The sequence below is a fragment of the Balaenoptera ricei genome, chromosome 16, assembly GCF_028023285.1.
Source record: "Balaenoptera ricei isolate mBalRic1 chromosome 16, mBalRic1.hap2, whole genome shotgun sequence".
Classification (NCBI taxonomy): Eukaryota; Metazoa; Chordata; class Mammalia; order Artiodactyla; family Balaenopteridae; genus Balaenoptera; species Balaenoptera ricei.
Genome location: NC_082654.1, coordinates 5180293 through 5202998, shown reverse-complemented (window position 1 = coordinate 5202998; position 22706 = coordinate 5180293). Strand labels below are relative to the sequence as shown.

General features: G+C 40.9%; 1 protein-coding gene across 3 annotated transcripts in view; it reads left to right on the top strand.

The window, feature by feature from the left end:
- Positions 1-22706, top strand: part of DOCK1 (dedicator of cytokinesis 1) — a 527932-nt gene that overhangs the window by 306182 nt on the left and 199044 nt on the right. For all 3 annotated transcript variants that reach the window (XM_059900693.1, XM_059900694.1, XM_059900695.1), the window contains exons 28-29: positions 14605-14706; positions 21686-21780. In XM_059900693.1, coding sequence (XP_059756676.1) covers positions 14605-14706; positions 21686-21780 — 197 coding nt within the window. The remainder of the gene's footprint in view (positions 1-14604; positions 14707-21685; positions 21781-22706) is intronic.

Below are 22706 nucleotides of genomic sequence, written 5' to 3'. Positions count from 1 at the left end.
AACACACTCTGGCCAATAGAATGTGAGTTTCATGAGGGCTTCAAGAATAGTGCCTAATGCAGTGTGCCTCTGTAAGTGTTTGTTCGATGATGCCCTTCCTAGGAAATGGGATTTATAAAGAAATGTCCCTCTTCTAAGTTTTGTTTTATTATAGCTTGACCTTACATATTTATTTTTGGGGGCGGTACCTTTCTTGCCCCCTTAGTAAAATTTAACAGCATCCCTATGTGCTCTTTTTTTTTTAAATTAATTAATTAATTAATTAATTTTTGGCTGTGTTGGGTCTTTGTTTCTGTGCGAGGGCTTTCTCTAGTTGTGGCGAGTGGGGGCCACTCTTCATCGCGGTGCGTGGGCCCCTCACCATCGCAGCCTCTCCTATTGCGGAGCACAGGCTCCAGACGCGCAGGCTCAGTAGTTGTGGCTCACGGGCCCAGTTGCTCTGCGGCATGTGGGATCTTCCCAGACCAGGGCTCGAACCCGTGTCCCCTGCATTGGCAGGCAGATTCTCAACCACTGCGCCACCAGGGAAGCCCCCTATGTGCTCTTTTGATGCGTGATTTTATTGCTGGATCTTTTTGCCCTTCAATATAAAACTCTTATATTTTAGTAATATTCATAATCCTATTTGTTTAGCTTCACATATTTTGTCAGAGATGATCTCTAGGTTAGGAATTTTCCTTAATATCTTAAGGTCTATCTTAAGCCAGTATCCAGGAGACTAGATATTAAATATTCTCACCACCCATAAAAATGGCAATTATGGGACATGATAGATATGTTAGCTAACCTTAAGTTGTGATTGTATTGCAATATATAAATGTATGAAATCAACGCATTGTATGCCTTAAACTATGTCAATTAAATCTCAATTAAAAAAATAAAAATAAAACATTAGACCTTAAAGGCATGCATACCCATTAAAATCTCTAAAAAAAAAAACCAAAGATGCTGGCTCTTATTACAGCTTGCCATTGTCTTGGTGGTGAGGGCCTGTGTAGTAAGTCCAGAAACAGAAATACAGCTTATAGCGATTGGAAAGGACAACACGAAATTATTGACAGATGTTGGCTTGGTCTGTTTCAGCATCTCTCCCCAGCCCCCCCTCCACACACCCCCCATAACAGACTACAGGGAGTAATGACAGAAATCTGCAAGTTCAATTATAAACTTTACACATCACAGTCAATGGTTTTCCCAAGTATACAAATAAAAATATAGAGAAAAATTTAAAACCTTTTGGAAAAAAAAGCTCTCCCCCCACTAGGAACAATAATACAAGAGCCGTTTAAGATCCATATGATGAAAACCACAAAATATTCCTGAATGGCCTCAAAAGAGACTTGAACAAATGGAGAGGCACTGGGTGTGTGTAATTGAGAAGGCTGCTATCATAAGCCTTCTCAATGAATTTAAAAATTCAATGCCACCTCAATTTCAATTCCAGTGGGACTTGTTTCAAACTCAGTAATGTGGTTCTAAAGTTCATGTGGAAGAATAGATTGGCATGGACACTCGGGGAAATGTGAAAACCAAGGGTGATGATGTAGGACTTGTACTACAGATAACAAACCATTTGAAAGCTAAAGCTACAGTAACTGAAGTATGATCCAATGTTCATTAAAACTAGTCTCTTTCTATATATGTGACAGCAGGAATGAATCCGCTAAAATATCAATATTAGTTGCGTATCATCTTATGGGGATTTATGATTTTCAAGTGTTCTTCTTTATATATATCTTCTTCTTTTTCTGTATGATCATATATATATATATGATCATACAGTAAAATTCACCCTTTTTAGTTCTGAATTTTGATGGATATATACAGTTGTGTAATCACCACCAAATACAAGTTTAGAGTATTGTGATATGACTAAAAAAGTTCCTCATCATTCCCCTCTGGAGTCAACCTTCTCCCCTTTGTCACTGTAGTTTTGGGTTTCTAGAATGTCACATAAATGAATTTATACACTGTGTCACCTTTTGTGTTGACGTCTTTCAGTTAGCACAGTTGTTTTTTTTTTTTCTTTAAAACAAAAGAAACCCTTGGTGTTTGAGAATGATGCACATTTATTTATTCAGTAGTAGGTCCATTGTATTGCTCAGTACTATTCCGTCATATGGATTTACCACGGTCTGTTGATCCACTTACTAGGTAATAGACATGTAAGGTGTCTCCATGTTTGGCAATTAAGACTAAGACTGTCTATAAATATTTGTATAGAGGTCTTTGTGTGGATATATGTTTTCATTTCTCTTGGGTAAATACCTAGAAGCAGGAAGGTTGGGTCCTGCCAAACCTTTTCCAAAATGTCTGTATCCTTTTGCCTTCAGACCAGCAACATAGGAGAATGTCTGTTCTGCAACTTCCTGCTTTTTTTTTTTTTTTAAACTTTAGCCATTCTAATAGGTGTGTAGTGGTATCTCATTGTTGTTTTAATTTGCATTTTCCTAATAATTAGTGACACTGAACATGGTTTCATGTCTGTCTCGGCCATTTGTATCTCCTTTTAAGTGAAATGTCTCTTTAAATTTTTTTGCCAATTTTTCGATTTGGTTGGTTGTTAATTGAGTGTTCAGAATTCTTTATATATTCTGGATACAAGCCCTTTGTCTGAGGTGTGTTTTGCAAATATTTTCTCCAGTTCTGCAGTCTGCCTTTTCACCTTCTTTTCAATGTCTTTCAAAGAGCAAATGTTTTTGATTTTGAAGAAGTTCTATTGGTCATTTTTTTCTTTTATGTTTCATGCTTTTTGTATCCCAAGAAATATATGCCAAATCCAAGGTCAGAAAGGTTTTCCTTGTGTTTTCTTCTAGAAGTTTTGCTGTTTTGGGGATTTTGCATTTATGTCTGTGATACATTTTGTGTTGATTTTTGTATATGGTGCAGAGGATCAATTCTATCTCCCCACCCCATGCCTTTTTCTTTGAGACTTTTCATATGTGTCTAATTGTACCATTTGAAAATACCACTTGTTGAAAAGATTATACTTTTTCATTGAATTTTCTTGGCACCTGTGTTGAAAATCTGTTAACCATAGGTGTGCGGTCAGGTTTTTTCATCTATAGGCCTTTTTCACCAGTACCACACAGTCTTAATATCTGTAGTTTTATAGTAAATCGTAAAAGCAGATAGTGTGTGTCCTTTAACATTATTCAAGATTTCTTTGGCTGTTTCACATTATTTGCTTTTCCACTTGAAGTTTAGAATCAGATTGTTAATTTCTACAATAACCTCCTGCTGACTGTAGATCACTTGGCATCCTAACTATATTGATTCTTCCAAAGCATGAACATAATATGTATCTCCAGTTTTTTTAGGTATTCTTTGACTCTGTTTTGAACGTTTCGTGACTTCAGCATACAAATTTCGTGACTTTAAAGTATTCTTGTGTGTTTTTTGTGTGTTTTATCCGTCATTATCACCACCACCACCATTATAGCCATCATTTGTGTATGTAGCCGGACACTGGGCCCAGGCCAGTTGTCTTGTCCAGTGTCCCATAATCTGCATCTGTCTACTGCTCCCTCTCCCGTCCCCTCCCCCTTCTTCTTCTTCCCCCTCCCCTGCCCCTTCTTCCCTTTCTTCCTCCTCCTCCTCCTTCTTCCTTTTTTTTTTTCTTAAACTTTGGTCTGAAGGCTGTTTCTTGCTCTTCTCATCTTCTAATTGTATATTGGCCAGGTGGCTTAAACTCTCTCTATACTCTTATCTGTAAAAAGGAGTTAATATCCTCTATACACCCCCTGAAAAAAACTAGGGTAAGGATGTTTTCCTCAAAAAATTATTCCTCACGATTTAACATTTTTGGCATAAAATACTACCTCAGCGATAATGTGTCCTTCACATTCCATCGAACCGGGGGGCACAGCTGTAATGAGGAAGAATGCGTGGGGGGATACTTTCAGATTGAGTATCTTCATCCCCAAGGACCTTTGACCTAATAGTTTCAACCCCCATTGAGGATCCTTGCTGGAATCAACCATTGCTTTAGGAGCTGAAACTGGTGATTTCCTAATTTTCTCTTCCCGTCTACATTGTTTGGTCTGTAAGAAAAGAGCCTTATCTTTGCCTCTCCTTCCAAGGCCACCCGCCTCACCCATCCCCTTGTTCATGTATCACCATAGACTCAAGGACTTTCCATGCGTTGTAATCCATTGCTCTCCTTGTTCATTGTGACACTCGGGTGTCACAGATGTCCCACTGTGGCCAGGATGGCCTCTTCCAGCATCCTCGTCGTCCTGTCTTGGTCCCCTTGGTCCCAGGCCCCCTGTGTGTGCTCCTCCTGGGCGGCACTGTGTTTACTCACCTGACCAAGCCCCGGAACTCCATGCCTTCAACACAGCACCCACTCTTTGAGTGTGAGTTGAGTGTTGCACTTGTTAATACTCTGCAACATTTTGAATCTTTTCATCATTTTGGCCTTATCCCCCCACTTTCTTATGGTATATTCCAAGTGGCTCCATCTCCTCCGAATCTTGGGGACCTTCGATTTCCTCAGGACTGTGGTGAAGGGAGATGAGATGGGCGTGGAGCCCCAGTGGGGTGTGCTTCATACTTGCAGTGTTTTCTTACACACCTGCTCGACAGGTACATTGCTCTGCAAAATTTCTCTTGGGCACCCCCCAGATTGAGTCCCACTTCCCCATAGTAGGAGATTTTGAAAATAAACCTCAAGGCACTTAGAGCCTAAATCACTTTGGGTGCTTACGCAGTTGTAAACAGACGAGCTATGGGTGATGTGATGTGTAGCGTTTGAGCCTATATCTGCACACAATAGATGTATTTATTTATGTACAAGTAACTATTTCCTAAGAAATAATATCTTATAAATGAGATCATCCCTGTTTCTTTTATACAATAATCTCATATTCCCAAATATATTTTATTCTCCTTAAAGATCCATTAATTTTTTTAACCCTTGGTATGTGACATAGTTTTCTCCTCACTGACTCATGTAACCAATATAAATAATATTGAGGGACAGCATCCATTTATGATTCCTATAGAGGAATTTCATTTCGTCCAGTAAAGAGTTTCAACTTTAATCTATAACTGTGATGGTAAGAGTGTCCTTTATGGACAGAAGTCAATTTAAAAAATGTGTGGCGCATTGATCCTCCTTCAAAGGCAAAATTTTATTAAGACTCAATTACTCTTGTTTCTATTGCAGTGTATTTACAGTTACTATATATCATGGGAGAACATTTGAAAAATCTGATTATTTTAAATTATCTGATTTTCTGAGTTTATAAAAATAAATATAAAATTTTCTGCTGTACTCTGACTTATGTTAGCAACAAATGAATTCTATCAAGAAGTTGTATACAAAGTATATATTCCTGATTATTACATAAAGTATAATTGTATGCATAAAATTTGATTGTAATTTATTTTCATCCCTTATAACAAATGTGAATATGTGTTTAATTTATTATATTGAATAAGCAGCAAATAATTGTTATGATTAATGCAAGATCCAGATAGTCCCTTTTGGTATATTCGTCCTATAAACATCTTCTTAAAATTACTGCCACTGTAAAATGGAAAATGATTTTGTTTTTAAAATTAGATTTCTTTCCTTATAGTGTCTGCAATGATATGAAATACTACCATTCAATTTAAATTTAAGATTCAGGTTTAATTTTGTTGCTAGTAGTTGTAAAGAGCTAATAGATGACATTAGTTTCTCAACTATACTATTTTTAATTTTGTATAGCTTCTTTTTACAAACATCCCTCGCTCTACGGCCCTTTATATTGATAAAATAAAGGATTGCAATATTTTGGAAACTAAATAAGTAAAAATTAACCATACTTTGGATAAAGGATTCATGGGACTGAATTTATCTTTAAATGAGAAAGGGAACAAAAGACAGCCCTCAGTTTCGCCATGGATTGTATTTCTGGGAAAGATGTACTAAGTTCAAATGATGTGAGTGAATATTTATTTTTCCAAGAACCTCAGTGTTAACAACAGTACCCGATTCAGCCGTTTTGTTGTATCTTATGCTTAAGCACATATTTAATTAACAAGACGTGAAATACTCTGCAAAGTACAGCAGTGACTTTTGCCTTCTGATGTTTTTCACGTGGGACACTGTCGTCTCTCCTTCATTTTACACCATTGTTCTATCTGCATTATCATTTCTTCCTTGTAACCCCCATCCTAAAAGGGTTAAGTAATTTCATATGATGGGAAAACACATACGTGAAGAAATCAAAGCAAAGGTGAAAAAAACTGTCTTGTATCTATTTCACAAATCTAAAGAGAAAGAACAATTTCACAAGGATCATAGAATTTGGAAGGAGTTTTCCAAGTAGGTTATTATTGTTTTAAATTAGAATAGTATATTACTTGGTTTACAAGGACAGATCGTTTGACTTGCCCTGAGAATTAGCTGCCCCTTCACCGTTCCCTCCATGATCAATTCCCGATCCACACCTGCAACTCTTTTTGCTTTTCGTTTGTTCTTGAATGTTTGAGATTCATTGTTCTATCCATAGTGTTCCAAAATCTCACAAATATGAGTCTGGGTCGTGTTTGACACACAGTGGGCCCTTTCATTTTGTATATGTGTGACATTTTAGAAAAGTTATCTTACATCTTTTAATTAATTAACTTTTATTTAAAATTTTTGACAGCTTTATTGAGATCTAATTTGTATGCCATAAAATTCATCTATTTAATGTGAACAGTTTAAGGGTTTTAACTGTATGCACAGAGTTGTTTAACCATTACCATGATCAATTTTAGAATACTGTCATCATCCTCAAAGGAAACCTGTATGCAACAGCAGTCACTCCCCATTTCCCCCCAAACCTCCAGCCCTTGGCAATCACAAGTCTAACTTTCTGCTTTTATAGGTTTGCCTATCCTGGACATTTTCTAGAAATAGAATTATGCAAAATATGATCATCTGTGACTGGCTTGTCAATTTCTGCAAAGCAGCCAGCTGGAATTTTGATAGGGATTGGGTTGAATCTGTACCTCAATTTGGAGAGTATAGCCATGTTAACGATATTAAGTCTTCTAATCCATGAACATGGGGTATCTTTCTATTTATTTAGGTCCTCTTTTATTTCTTTTAACACTACCTTCTAGTTTTCGGGGACCAAGTTAAATTTATTCTTAAGTATTTTTTTCGATGCTTTTGTAAATGGAATTCTTTCTCTCTCTGTGTGTGTCTTCTTGTTCTACTTTTGGAGGATTTCATTAGTTTTTTATCCCAACGCTTCTATAAAAATGTTTATTTTTGCTAATACAGCTGAAATATTCCAGAAGCATTTCTTTGTCTTTGTTCCTTTTTTTCTTTTTATAACATTATGTTCTTGTTTTATGGATATAATCTCCTACCTGAGGAAAATAATGATAGTTCTTTGAATTTTCTTATATTTTCTAAATTTTCTTTCATTCCTCTGGCTTCTTTTTTTGTTTGTTCAGGTCTCCTTTATTAATACTTGGTTGACTTTTCTCACAGAGCTTGGAGGCTGGTGGGCTTCGCTGCATGGCAAACCACTGTGGGCTGGGCTCTCACGCTGTCAGAACCTCCACAGGAATTTAGTGGGTATGCTCTTGGGCTGGTCAGTTTCTCCAAAGAGGATTCTTCCAGTCTCCTGTTCCAGTTTGCTATGGGGCTAAGCCTGGTGGAGGGGCTGAGCTTTGCTGCTTTGCTGGGAGCTGAGCTGAGCAGAGTGGGGAGTTTACAGTGATTGGCTTCTTTTTTTTTTTTTATTTAATTTATTTATTTTTGGCTGCGTTGGGTCTTCATTGCTGCACGCGGGCTTTCTCTAGTTGTGGCGAGCGGGGGCTACTCTTCGTTGCAGTGCTCAGGCTTCTCAATGTGGTGGCTTCTCTTGTTGCGGAGCATGGGCTCTAGGCACGTGGGCTCAGTAGTTGTGGCATGTGGGCTCAGTAGTTGTGGCTCACAGGCTCTAGAGCACAGGCTCAGTAGTTGTGGCGCGTGGGCTTAGTTGCTCCGCGGCATGTGGGATCCTCCCAGAGCAGGGCTCAAACCCATGCCTCCTGCATTGGCCGGTGGATTTCCAACCACTCCACCACCAGGGAAGCCCCCAGTGGTTGGCTTCTTATCATTGGATAGTCTCAGCCAGGTGGTTCCTGCCACGCTGTCTCTTTTGCTTTGTCCAGGGTATAAACACGTGGTTCCCTGCCGGGAGTGAGCGGGGTTCCCTTGGTGGATGTGCTGGGGTGGGCATATTGGCCACGTTTTAAAGACATCAGTGCTTTTGGTTTCCACCTGACATGCAGCCTCACTTTCTGAGTACCTGGCACCTCCAGTTTCTGAGCCTTCCTAGGGTTCTCTGCCCAGAATCAACAGGATTCCTGATAGATATTCACTCCCTTCCTGCCTCCAGGGCCGCCGGTAACCATTCCTGCATCGACTTGTCATCTTGCAGAATTCTCTTGTCTGTAGTTGTGTCTCTTCTTATTCTCTTGGTCTTTGTGGGTTTGTGAGTTTTTTTTTTTTTTAAACATCTTTATTGGAGTATAATTGCTTTACAATGGTGTGTTAGTTTCTGCTGTATAACAAAGTGAATCAGCTATACATATCCATATATCCCCATATCTCCTCCCTCTTGTATCTCCCTCCCGCCCTCCCTATCCCACCCCTCTAGGTGGTCAAAGCACCGAGCTGATCTTCCTGTGCTATGCGGTTGCTTCCCACTAGCTATCTGGTTTGTGAGTTTTAGAAACTTTTTTTATTGTCAGTTTAATGTGAGGAGACAGATGAGTTTGTGTTTTCATTGTTTTAAATTTGTTACGTGGAAGCCCCCTGCTTATATTTTCACAAACATCAACTCTACAGAGACTTTGGAGGACGCTTTGGGCCAGTTAATGACATTTGGGGATATTCTTTGTGTTATCTTTTTGGACTCCCTCTTTTTCTCTCTTAAATTTCGTTGTAACAAATAGAACCTTTAAATGTTTCACCATTGGCTTTCCCTCTTGAAAACAGAAAGCCTTTGCGTTCTCGAGGGCTTTCTCCTCCTCTGTCCAAGAACTTATCCGTACGGGGATTTATTTCACGTCACCCCCGCCTTTGAAACAGAGCACCCAGCTCTCAATTACATTCCCTTTCCCAAATCCTCGTCGTCATGATGTTGCTGTACAGTACTGACTCTCCGGCTGGAATGCTCCCCAATGCGAAAGTCATCCAGAATCCACCAAGCCATCCATCTTCCTGTCTTTACTACAATTCCTGCCCAGTGTCATTTAGCAGTATCACTGGAGGATTACTTTTTCTTTAATTTTTTAATGGTGATGAAGTAGGTTTGTTTTCATTGATATATTTGAAATGAAACATATAAATGAGAATTCCTCTTCAAAGCACTTGCCTTCGTGAAAACACGTTTAAAATTTTTAACATGTCATCGCTGGCCACCAAGAAATGTAATCCCCGATTCAAATAATAGATTCTCCTCTGATTCAGGCCTGGTGCCCATCCTCCAGACTCCATGCTCCTGGAGCTCTCTCCGCATCTCCAATAGCTTCTGTGGTTTGGAGCTGCCCCCAAATCCCTTGGCGTTTAGAACACTCGGAAGAGAGTTAACTTTTCTGCCTGTGCCGAGTGCCCCATGCACAATGTGAGCTCTGCAGTCATATGAAACATTCTGGACTGGTTGATGGAATTACCAAGAGCAGTTTCACACTTTATTGTTCAAGCCACATAACTCAGTCCTGATGTTATTACGTAAAGGAAGCCCCCCTTCACAACTCAGGACTGTGAGTTCACATCCTTGGGATTTTTCCTTCTAATTCATGTACTCAGTCTCGGACCTTAGACTAGCCAAAGATGACAAAGATACCATTGAAAAGAACTTATCCTAAGTTCCCGTTCTCCAAAATCTGTTCTTTTTTTAAAACCTTTTGTCTCTATATCCTGTAGGGACTTTGTGCGTTCACTAGCCTGCCACTCAGTGTCCCCTGCTCCGCCATCAGTGCTCCATTCTACCTGTCCTCCGTCCTACCTGTCCTCCTTCCTACCTGTCCTCCGTCCTACCTGTCCTCCTGCCTAGAGCACTGGGGTGCCAGACAGATTTAAAACTGGGGCATTGAGGGTAGTTCTAAGAGGGAGAGCTCAGAGGCAAGTTCAGTCCAGGGCTTGAGCAGCAGTGACCTAGTCCTTGTGGATGGGGGAGCCCCATGAAAGAGATTTTTGAGGATAAGGGAGTAGGAATTGGGGACTCACAGGCAGGGGGAGAAAGAGGAGATCTCATCTGTTTCTCTCACGACTACCTTTTAAAATACTAATATAGGGACTTCCCTGGCAGCGCAGCGGTTAAGAATCCACCTGCCAATGCAGGGGACACAGGTTCGAGCCCCGGTCCAGGAAGATTCCACATGCCATGGAGCAACTAAGCCTGTGCACCACAACTACTGAGCCTGTGCTCTAGAGCCCACGAGCCACAACTACTGAGCCTGCATGTCACAACTACTGAAGCGCGCGCCGGGAGCCCGTTCGCTGCAACAAGAGAAAGCCCGCGTGCAGCAACAAAGAACCTACGCAGCCAAAAATCAATCAATCAATAAAAATTTATATAAAAAATAAAATACTAATATATTTTCCATTATAAAAGTAATCTGGGCTCCTCCTCCCATCCCACGACTGTCTGGTGTCTTTTCTTCTAATTGTTTCTTCTTTTTTATTTTTTTCCTATGCTATATATATATTCTTTGTTTTGCTGAAAAGTATATACCATAATTACGTCTGATTTTCATCGTTGAGCATTTTCTTATGTTATTAAAATAGTTCATGTTTTCATGATTAGTATTTGATGGTTGCATAATATTTCATCAGAAAACTATGGTATGGTTACATGATTTAGCAAATAAAAATCAACTTCAGGTAAACAACAGATCGTTTTATTAGTATATGAATGTCTGATGTGAAATTTCCAATGCAAAATTTGGGACATACTTATTTATCTGAGATTCAGATTGAACTGGGCATCCTGTATTTTATCTTGCCATCTTACAAAGTCTCATATTACTTACACAGTTCCTAGCTGTTGAACATTGAGATGTTTTCAGTGATGCAATGGACATCTTTGGGCATAAAATTTCTAATTCTGAATTACTTCCTTGGGCGGCTTGTTAGAAGTAGAATTACCCTGAGGAGATGAGTATTTTCTTCCCCAAGACTTTGCAAACCTATTGCCAAATCACTTTTTAAAAAGGTTATAGCAATTTATGGTCCCACCAGTGGCGTCTAAGAGTGCTTCATCCCTGCGCCCTTGCTGACATTATCGTCACTTAAATACTCCTCTGCTATTTCGGCAGGCAAATCATGATATACCGTTTTCATCTCTGATTACTAATGAAGTTCACATTTTTTGTTTATGAGGCTTTCTCTCCATGACCTGATTTTTAAAATTTCTGCCACTGCCTCCTGATTTCTCTGTCCCTATTTTGCATCGCTTTGAAGTCATAAGGAAGATGTCTTATTTTCATTTATTTACTCATTTTTACTCAGCCACTGGGGCTGGAACCCCGTCCCCAGGCTCAGGTTCCAGGAAGAATTCTGCACAATCACCACCAGCCTACCTGCCCACCCACCCACTGTCTGACATGAAAGCTTCCCAGGACTTCTAAATTGCATTTCCAATAAATCAACGACAAAGCATAGAATAGTGATTTTATTCTGAGCCTGCAGAATAAGTTTCTTTTCACAGCTCTCCCCCATTTCTGTTTCTAGTGTATGATTGGTTTCAAATACAGCTTCCATAAATACCTGCATTTAATCTACCCATAAAAACCCACCACTCTGCTCTAGAGGGTTCCGCTGAGTTCACGTGGGCAGTCATGCTGCAGAGCGTCCGCTATGCTTCTTCTCTAAAGATACTGGCCCCCATGGATGGGACTCCATTCCAAAGGAAAGGGGGAGCCTTTCTGTGAAATTTGACAGGCATATTACCTCTTTCCTAGTGGGGTCTAAAGCTTCAGCTTAGAAAAGGGCTGACATAGCAAGATTTGCTTCCTCTAAGAAAGACTGAACAGTACAAATTGCTTCTGGAACATTTCCTTAAGTTAAGTAAAGAGCACATTTGCACCTGCTGGCCTTTTGACCTCTAACTCATGGCGATGACCTGCCTCTGACCCTTTCTCTGGGCTACTCCAATTAGTCCCCATTACAGTTAAATAAGAGGCCATTTGGTTGCCCTTTCTGTGATGTTCTCATCCAAAGAGAAGGCTTCCCGACCGGCCATTTAAGTATTCCCAGGACTTGCTTTATGGAAATTGCTACGTTCTCTTCAGTTTTTCATTTTATGCGTCGTGTCAGTTCCCCTAGCCTTTGCCTTGCATGAATTTTCAGCATTACATGGCACTCTGCTCCCTAAATTGAGTATGTCCACGTCACCTGTTCGAGTATCTGGCCAGACTCCTGATGCTCTAGTTTTTTTCCATTAATGTTACTCAGTGTGCATGTCCTTTGCATTTTCAGGACTGCTCTGGGGTCTTCTTTTCTTCCACTTTCAACTTGATATCTTAAGTGCAGTACATATGTCTATTGCTTTGAATTATACATAGCTAGCTTTGTGATTTCAATGATTCTAATTTGTAAGTCCCTATTCTTTAACTCTTTTGACCTGCAGAGAATTAATCTGAGCCCCTGTTAGGTGAACCTTGACTGATGTAGGCATTTTCTTGCTCTAGAAAAGCTCCCTGTCTAGTAGGGCGGAGTCCAGGTCACAGCCACCTCGGTCAGGGTAGAAATTGGGACACTGTCTATGGCCGCCTTTCCATTTCCTCATCGTCTTCCCAACTTACTCTGATGACCACAGAAGTGCATGAAGTCTCTACTTCATGTTGGCCATTGTCAGTGACCTCAGATTTCTCAGAAAAAGAATTAAAATGCCTATCTGGATAAGAGGAAAATTAGCTCAGCTGCTAAGCACCCACCTTGTAGCTGGTGTGCTGGGTTCACAGCCAGTTTTCCATATTCTCATTGAGAGGGGAACACCACTCAGCCTCAGTTTTACTGCCTATAAAATGGGACGAGATGAGAATCTGTGGTGTGATTGAATGAGGCCATGGTTCTAATGGCCTCAGCACAGCGCCTGACATATTGCAATTGGTCAACGTGTAAAATTATGAAGACTGTTATCCCAAAGGTGGCATCTCATGAGGAGTAAAGAAGATACAAAGGCGGCTTCTCTTGAGCTCAACGGGATGCCAAATATTTACATATTTCAAAAGTGTATACTCATAAATAGACATCTTACCATTTTACGAATCATTCCTCCAAAGGAAAACAAGCATTATTTAGCTCTTTCCCTGAACACCAACTTGAAATCTAAATTTCAGCAATTATCATCATTCATAAATAGTTTACATTTCTGGGCAAATGGAAGATACCTTATTATCATTATTTTATTTGTTCAACTTATGTAATGCGTCCTCTGAGGACCCATTTGGAAGCATATATGTATATTATAGATATAAAATGGATCCGAAAAAATTTTGACCTTTAACATTTCACTGTAGAGCATGCATTTGAAATGAGTACAAGGGATATTTAGGCATTCAAATACATTGCTTGTAAAACAGTTAGTAAAAGAATGCAATTTGTGAACTCATTTAATAAGGCAAAATTAAGGACATGTCTCAAAGTATATCTCATCCTATAATTTTACCAGACTTGTGCTGGTTTAATGGGAGAAAATATATGTCCTCTGTTTCTTGAAATATCATTACTTTAGGGGAAAATATTTAAAAGCAAAGAAGTCTTTTAGGGAATTGTTAGCCGTGAACCCCAGAAGTGATACATTGCAGTTAATGGCAGTGGGACTTCTTCACCCCCTGCTCCCCCGCTAGACCAAATCCCCCTTAGTGTGTCTGCACACACACACACACACACACACACACACACACACACACACACAGGTGCACAGACCTGCACACGCAAACGCGTCCACACGCACAGCCACTTGCATGCTGGGCACTTCTGTTGCTAAGTGCTCTGGCCCCTCAGTTTCTCCATGTCTTGATTTTGTTTGGTGGTTTCTTTTTTCCCCTTCTTTTCCTTTCCTGCCAGCTCTGTCTGGTATGAGAAATTCCCGTCTCTCCCACTTTACATTCTGATGAGGCTGCATTCCTCCTCACATGCTTCTGGTGGAGGAGAAGTGAGCCATAACTCATTGTGGAGTCGGTGGTTATTGCCTCCAAATTGGCCAAGGGGGATAGAGGCAGATTTTGAGAAATAAAAGTCCTCTCTTTGCCACAGCCTGGGAGCAGGGGCTGCACACACGCTTTGCCTGATAACAGGGGCAGCAACTTTCCAGGGAACACAACGCACAGTGGTGGCGGTTTCGAGCCTGTCTTTCATTGCACATATTTAATGCAAGAATATTTCAAGCTTGTTTTTTCCAGACTGGACAGTCATGTATCAGGAAACATTTAATGTAGTTAGAAGGAAATGTAGCAAAAGAAAAGATGGTGAGGCTGGAGTGACCGGTCACTTAGCTGGCCAACCTGGCACATGGCTTCTCCCTGATGGGCTTTGATCCCAGACTCTTAGTTTACATCAGTTTCTCCCATGAGTGTTGTTGTCTCCTCATCTAATTGTGTCTTTTGATTTGTCTACAGGGAAACTTCGTGGCCTGTATGACAGCTATTTTACGACAAATGGAAGATTATCATTATGCCCATTTGATCAAGACTTTTGGGAAAATGAGGACCGACGTGGTGGTGAGTGTAACTTTGACTTTCTATAACCGTGTTTTGAGGCCAGCATTTTAGGCAAAACGCTGCTGTAAGTATTTCCATTTTCAATACGATTTTGGACTTGCCTCCACTTGATTTCAGAAGCCACCAGGGATGGTCTAACTTAAAGGCATGTTTGTAAGAAGATAAGGGTCATGATACAGACTCTCTCCTCGTGCTGACCTGGGGAGTGACTCAGGGTGTCAGCCGAGAAAAATCCCTTTTCTTTTTTCTTTTCTCTCCCATGCTTTGTGGTCACGGAAAATTTGGAGATGTTACCCATGGAGAGTCTGTCATTAACTGCTGTTCATTTATTGATTGGCTTTCAATAGCAGAAGCCAGGGAGCATTTTCAGCCTTTAAATTGTGCTCCGTTATTAATTAGCTCTAGTCACGGAAGCTCATTAGCATTTCTCGAAATAATTCTCTAGTCGTCCTCAGTGAGACTATGATACAACTTAATTAGGAGACGTACAGAGGGGAACTTAGGAGCTCTGTCCCTAACAAGCTGACATCGCAGGGCCGTACAGCAGATGTCTTCTGCGAAGCCGCAGCCAATGTGTCTGCAGAGTTTCTGAGTAGATGTCTACCTCGGCTCTCCTGTCTGGGAACACAGATTCCATTTCTGGGGCCCCTAGATTCCTATAGACTACAGCAAGTTCTACTAGCATTTCCAGAACAAGGTTGGTTGCACTTTACATCAGTCTTATTAAGGGATAGAGACAATGCATTTAAGGCTTTTTTCCAAAGGATTAATTCTAATAAAAAAAACTACCTTATTAACTGTTGCTGCTATATGTGTGTGTGCGTGCATATGTATATTTAAATTTTATATATATATATAATATTTAATATTATAATAAATAATAATAAATATATGTATTTAAATTTCTAAAGATACAAAAATGGATTTATACCTTAAAATCATAGCAATTTTCCTTAAATAAAAGTCAAGGAGCAAGAATGTGTGTGTATGTGTTTGTGTGTCTCTGTGTTTAGTCTTCTTTAAAAATATTAACGAGCAGTTTAATGTAGGACTGTACTCATGCGTGTAACATATAGCACATGTGATTATATCCTGTGATTCTTCAGCAGTCATGGCATAGTGGAATCAGATTTGCCATGTGAAACATTTCATGCCTCATGTTTGATCAGGGGAAGGATAGTTGGAGCTGAACCTTTATGAACAATTTCCTAGACAACACTTCAGGCTGGATAATAAACCTTTCAGAATGAGAAGCATTACCTGTGCTGAAAACTTAGGACTCCATTTAATTATTTGCCCTTTATCAGAATAGTCACATGATCAAAATCATACGATTCATGCAAACTGTTAAAAATATTTAATCTGAATTATTCAGTGTTGCTGTGGATAGGGAAGCTTCAATGTATTGTGAAAAGCGATTATACAAAATAGTGTTTAAAAATGACTGTAATTTGCTGAATTCCAAGTGTGTACCCTCTCTCCTTGCACAGAGTAGATCATCAGATACTTGTTGCATGTTGTGGTCCTGATTTCCCAAGGGATTTTGGTTCCTTAGACACAGTAGTTCAGAACATCAATTATTTGCAGACAATTTGATTTCCATTATAAAATGGCATTTGTGGTTTGGATATCATGAATTCATACTGCAAGGATTGTAAACCTTTTTTAATTGTTGTTAATCTGTCAGAACCTTTGTAAAATGTGTTCCTATCTATTAACTATACATAGAGAGTATTTGACTATTTTTCTACTTGGACTGAAAGATCATTTTGTGTTAAATAATTGGGAGTTTATTAGTAATGCAGTGTACGAATAGCCTAGACCATTTTCTCAAGACTACTTCCTTGTAAGAAGTGCTACTTCAGGTTTTCAAATTTAGCTCTTTCTTGGTTGGATGAGTCATTCCCACACAAAATCTCAGTTATTATCAACACCAAAGTCACAGGCCTCAGAACTGGCACTTTTACAGTCTCTCAAATGACCCTTTGGACCCCAAGACAGTGAAAGGATGGACCACAGCATGAAACGGAAAGACTAATGCAGGAGAGGAAAAGGGTGGACATGTTTGGCTCAAAACTCTCTCATAATAGAGACAGTCCCTTTAGGATGGTGAGCCATGCGGGGACTTTAAGTTCTTCTGCAGTGGAGAGGCTGGCCTGCAGAAGGGGCTGCTAGCTGTCTTGTGTCCAAGTTACTGAAGCAGGACCACAGGTGGAGAACTTACTCAGTGTCCGTAGTAAGATCAGAGGTGACGAGGAGTACTCTGGACCTTCGGGGAGCCTGTACTCTTGACACTTGTCCCAACTTCCCACTAAATGGCCATAAAGGAATGTTTGTAGAGTGACTGAGTGAATAATGGCGTATCCAAGAACAGTGCAGGTGGAAGTAACGCTTATTGGTTACAGGTTGAGTGAATGCAGGATACAGGACAGTGAAGGTTGAGAGAACCAGGCTGTGGGGTCCCTCTCGTCTCCAAGGAGGACCCAGGGGCAGACACAGGCTACCGTGCATTCCCACCTCTTTCTGTGGCCTCTCCCAGTCCTGTCCAGTTGTAGGTTATGTAGGGAAGCTGGTCAGGCAGAGCTCTGAGCTCTCAGCGTCCTCTTCCTGGATTACCCTCCTGCCTCCGTTCAGCTTCCATCCCAACCCCTGCTGGGAACCCCTACCCGACACCTGCCTTGACCTCACCTGGCGGCTATCGCCCCCTGCCCCTTCCCTTGTACCTTGTCCATCCCAGTCAACCATCAGCCTGTGCTGGGCTGGTCCAGAGTGACTTCTCACAAATGGAAAGTGGTGAAGATGCTCACGGGGATTCTGAAAGCAAGAATCTTTGCCAGGTGACTGTCCTTGCCTAGGAAACATGCTGCTGTTGGGCAGGCCTGGTCTTAAAGAGCCTTGATTTCCATGTGAAATGGCCACCGAAGGGTGCTCCGCAAGCCTGTGTAGAGAACGTCATGAGTAGGAGGAGGAACCTTGCTCTGAACATCCGTTTCTTTATTTCTTGTGACCATTCCTCGTAGATGAAGCTTTATTGAAGACTGTCTCCACTGGATGATGAGTTTGGGGGTGCAGAATCCTTTTATAGTGAGTTCACTCAATAGCTATTTATTGGAGACTGACTTAGTGTTAACAGGTGGAGGAAGTGACAGCACGCAATGCAGACGGGTCTTGCTCTCGTGGCCCCCAGTCTAGTGGAGAATATCACAGGTCATCAGGGAGTCCTTCAAATAACCCAGGTTATCCATGCTCCAAAAGAATGATCCCTGTAAAGCAGCCAGACTGGACTGAGTCGGGTGGTCAGTAGCCTTCTTTGCAAAGGAGAGGATTGTGGACTATCGAGGAATAGAAGAAAGAGCACTGTAGGTAGTAGAGCGGCAAGGGTACTGGGGGTGAAGTGCAGCCGGAGAGGTGCTGGGGCATCAAACTGCACGGGACCCCATTGGTCACGCTAAGAGGCTTTGTGTTTTTCTGCTTGTTTGGTTTCCATTTCTGTATCATTTATTTACCGTTTTTCCCTTAATTATATTAAAATTATTTTTAAAGCATTTATTTTTTGAGTAAACTTTTTATTTTGAGAAAATTGTAGAGTCACATGCAGCTGGAAGAAATAACACAGAGCGTCCCTGTATTCTTTACCCAGTTTCTCCCAATAGTGGCATCTTGCAAAACTATAGAACAATGTCAAAATCAGAATGTTGACGGTGATACAGTTCACTGATCTCATGTTGATTCTCTCCATTTTGCTTGAATTCTTTGCTCTATTTATCTTGAAAAATTTCAAACATACAGAAAAGCTGAAAGAATAGTACAATGGAAACCATTATTCCTGTCACCTGAATTCATCAGTTGCAAGCACTTTGCCATATTTGCCTCCCCTGTATCTCTATGTACCTCTTTCTATGTAGCCAAATCCCATAAGTATGTGAGAAACATGTTAGTGGTTCAGCAAATATCTCTCAAGGTTGAAGACGATAGTCAGTGGCCTTAATGACCTTCCAGAACATAACAATCATCTCTTCATACCGTCTATATTCAAATTTCTCCTCAGTTCTCACCAGTCTTTGTTGTATTTCATTATAGGCTTTCTCAAATCTGCATCTAGATTCACATGTCGTATTTGGTTATCTCTCATTAATCTCTTCTTTTTTCTAGAATAAGTTCATCACCTTGTTTTTCCTTCCCATTCATGGCATTGCTTTTTAAAATTTTATTTCATTTTTATTTATTTTTTTGAAGGGATAAAGTCATTAGCTTTGCAGACTTTCACCCATTCTGGAATTTTTGATTGCTGCCTTGTGTGCAGATGTGTTTCTGCAAATTCCTGTGTCCTGCAAACTGGAAGCTTGATCTAAAATTCAAGTTCACCCTTTTGGCAAGCGGAATAGAAGTTGGTGTTAAGCATTCCCTGGTGTGTCTGTTGGGAGTATGGGAATGCCAGGCTGACCACCACTGATGATGCTGGGTTTGATCACTTGGTTGAGAGGGAGTAACTGCCAGATCTCTCTGTTGTGAAGATACATGCCCCTTAAAGATTATCATGTAATCTCTGGGTAATACTTCGGCATCTGCAGAAAATTGCAAAGGTCCTATCCTCTAGCAATGTTTCATCTGATAAGTTTAGCATATATTGATGGTCCTTGTCTGAAACAGTTATTTATTTGACTTAAGAGAATGGTGACTTCCTACTTCTGAGAATCAAGACTCTTTGGCTTTAATCTAGGAACACTGGGAAGCCCCTGAGGCCGTGGCTTCAGTGGGAGACTGGGGGAAGTATTGGTGCCCTGATCAGATTTGTAATTTGAAAAGGTCACTCTGGGTGAAGTGTGGGGACCAAGAGAGACAAGAGTGACCATAGGTAGATGGGCTAGGATTCCCCGCTGGTAGTCCAGGTGAAAAAGGATGATCAGTTATCCAAGTGGGTGGGGATAGAGATGGACAGAAGCAGATGGTTTTACAGGAAGATTTTTGCCTGTGGAACACACTGATGGCTCTTGATAGAGCTGTCCTCTTATTATATGGAGCATCTTGTGAATAATCAAACTAAAAATGCAGCAGGGATGGATTGATCATGAAAAGATGAAATTTTCACAAAATATCTCATGTTAGTCGTCCAGCTCCCCTCTTTGCCTTGGAGATAGCAGTGGTAATAGTCTGTTCAGCCTCATCGGCCGTTCTAGGCAAATGCAGTGGTGGGGACCACCACCCTGGCTAGTAAATTATGCAGACCGACAGGGAAGCCTTGCAAAACCTCAAATCCGACAATCTGCAGCATTTTGTTTGATCAGCAAAGTACCAACATTTAACAGCTGAGCCATACTAATGAAGTATGGGGCTGTGTTTCCTAGAGGAAAAAAAAAAAAAAGGAATTGGGAAAGTATGCTTCTCTTCTAGAATAATAAAAACCAGACCCTGTATCTCAATTATTAGGCTTTGAGGAGTGATCAGCAAGAAAGCCAGCAATTTCATGCAAATAGAGATGTGACTAAATCACAGCACTCAGCCGGCAAAGTAGGCAACCTGGTCATTAAAATGTGAAACTCTTGACAAAGTGGGGAAACTTAAGGAGTGAAGTATGAATTTCAGTAACTAAACTGGGGAGAGAAACTGTTCCTTGTGTCAGGGGTCACCTAGAACACCCCTGCTCACAAGCCCTGCTGGTCAGGGCTCCTGTGGGCAGAGTTTGGAGGACGTCGAACTGACGTTTCCCTCTTGACTCTGCCCGGGATCCTAACCTCTCCTGCACTGGAGACCTCTGTTGTAAAAAGGGTGATTACGATCTTTCCTTGAGTTTTTATTCATGGGAGGAGGCTCAACAAACCCCTCCCAAGGCAGAGATGACTCGCTGTAACCTGGCATTGCTGTTACGGTTGCAGAGGAAGCATCTTTGAACATCGGCTCATTGCTGCTGTCAGATGGAACTGGTGTCTCTGTGCAAGAAGTTCTTGAGTAGAACTTTGTGCTGGGAGTTGCTTTCTTGGCTGCATAAATTCTGTTCACCACCTTGGTCTTCACAGCCATTGTACCTAATTATGAATCAGTAGATTAAATAAATGAGAAACATCCACTCTATTTGGCCATCTCTGACTATGACCTCATTTTCCTACATGAATTCTCAGTTGCCTGTCCCCTTCCCACCCAGATCTTGAGGGAGCATGCATCCCGGACTACCGGGATATGTGCTTTTCAGGATAACCGCTTGTTTTGTTCAGGTTAGCTCAGAATAAGCACTAAACTGTCAGATTCAAGAAATTCTCCTAATTCTGACAGGCACATAGTGGACCCACTAGGAAAGGGGAACCCCTTCCCGATGCCAGGAGCGGTCTAATTGGCCAGGAAGCAAGGTCGGGCAGCAGGGAACCACTCGTGAAATTCAGGGACCATCTAGGCGACAACAGAGGCATAACTGAGGAGCTTATGGACTTGAGGATGCCACATAAAAGAGTCTGGCAATGCGACCGCATGCTCAAATGGTTTACTGGGAGCTGAATAGGTGCAGATGGTCAGGAGATCCTGTTTGAGCCTTTCAGCTGTTAAATTACATAAGAAAAAGGAAAGGATAATAATACCGCATATTCAACCCAATGGGCCCTGTTCATAATGAAAAATCTCTGTAGAGTAAATATAGGACATAGTTACAACCTGCATGTTATGTTTGTTTAAAAAGGTTTCTTTAAGCAGAAAGAGTGTGACTATGTATTTGTAGCCTTTGGGGATTTACTCTTTGTGACTCATATATATGCCCAAGGAGTATCTTTTAATATGTCCTTGACAAAGTTCTCCAGGACAGGAGGTGCTCAGGCAAACAGAAAGGCAGAAGTGTAATACATACCTCCTGTGAAATACATCTTCATTACTTTTTCGCATGTTCTCATTCAGTTAAAAGAAAAAAAAAAGTCATTTATATTGTAATTATTCCAGGGGGCATTGGTTTTCACCTTTTTCTGGGTGGGTTGTTTCAATGTTCTCTTTTTTATTTCAGGATTTCCTGATGGAAACATTCATCATGTTTAAGAACCTCATTGGGAAGAATGTCTACCCTTTCGACTGGGTGATCATGAACATGATGCAGAATAAGTGAGTACGGGGGAAGGCTCTCCTTGACGAGGTGCCTGATTCATGTCTGGTGGGAATGGAGGTGTTGCCTGGATACCATGGGGGCTCTCACAGTGTACAGGGTGCGCCCCCTTCTGTGATGCAGATGGTCCTTTGGAGAAATGGGCCTGGAGAGTGGGTGCTTTCCTTATGCCAGCACAGGCTCTGGGGCTGAGAACTTGGGCTCTACCCCTTGGAGAAAACAAACATGAATGTGATCCGCCTTTCCCTTCACCTTTGTCAAGGGCATCAGTTTGCCATCTGATCTTAACCATGTGTGTTTGTTACCCAAAGCGATTCTCAGCTCTGTGGGAGTTTTTTGAAAAGTGTTTGCATTTCACATATTTCAGCTTAAAAAAATCATGAGCATTTTCATCATACTTATTAAATATTAAACACGTGCCTTGTTCATCATCTTCCTGTGAGGGCTGTTGGTTAATTTTCTAGCACTTGGGTTTTATAATTTCTGTAAGCGCCAACAAAGATCATGGGGTTCTCAATCACATGTGGTTTCTAGAAGGAATTTCTGTTGACTTCTTTTTTCTGCTTCTTTCTTTTTCCAATTTTTATGGAGATAATTGTAGGTTCATAGTCAGTGCCACGGTAAGAAGTAAAACAGGAGATCTTGTGTACAATTTACCCAGTTTTCCTTGATGATAACATTTTGTAAAACCTTGTAAAACCGTAGCACCAAACTACAACCAGGGAACTGACATTGATACAGTTTTCCCATCTTCTTCAGATTTTCCCAGCTTGACTTGTACTCATTAGTGTTTATGTTTAGTTTCTTGCAATTTTTTTCACATGCATGTGTTCTCAAATCCACCCTCATGGTGAAAACACTGAACATTGCCTTCACCACAGGGGTCCCTCCGGTTCCCCATTTGTGACCCTCCCCCTTCCCTAAT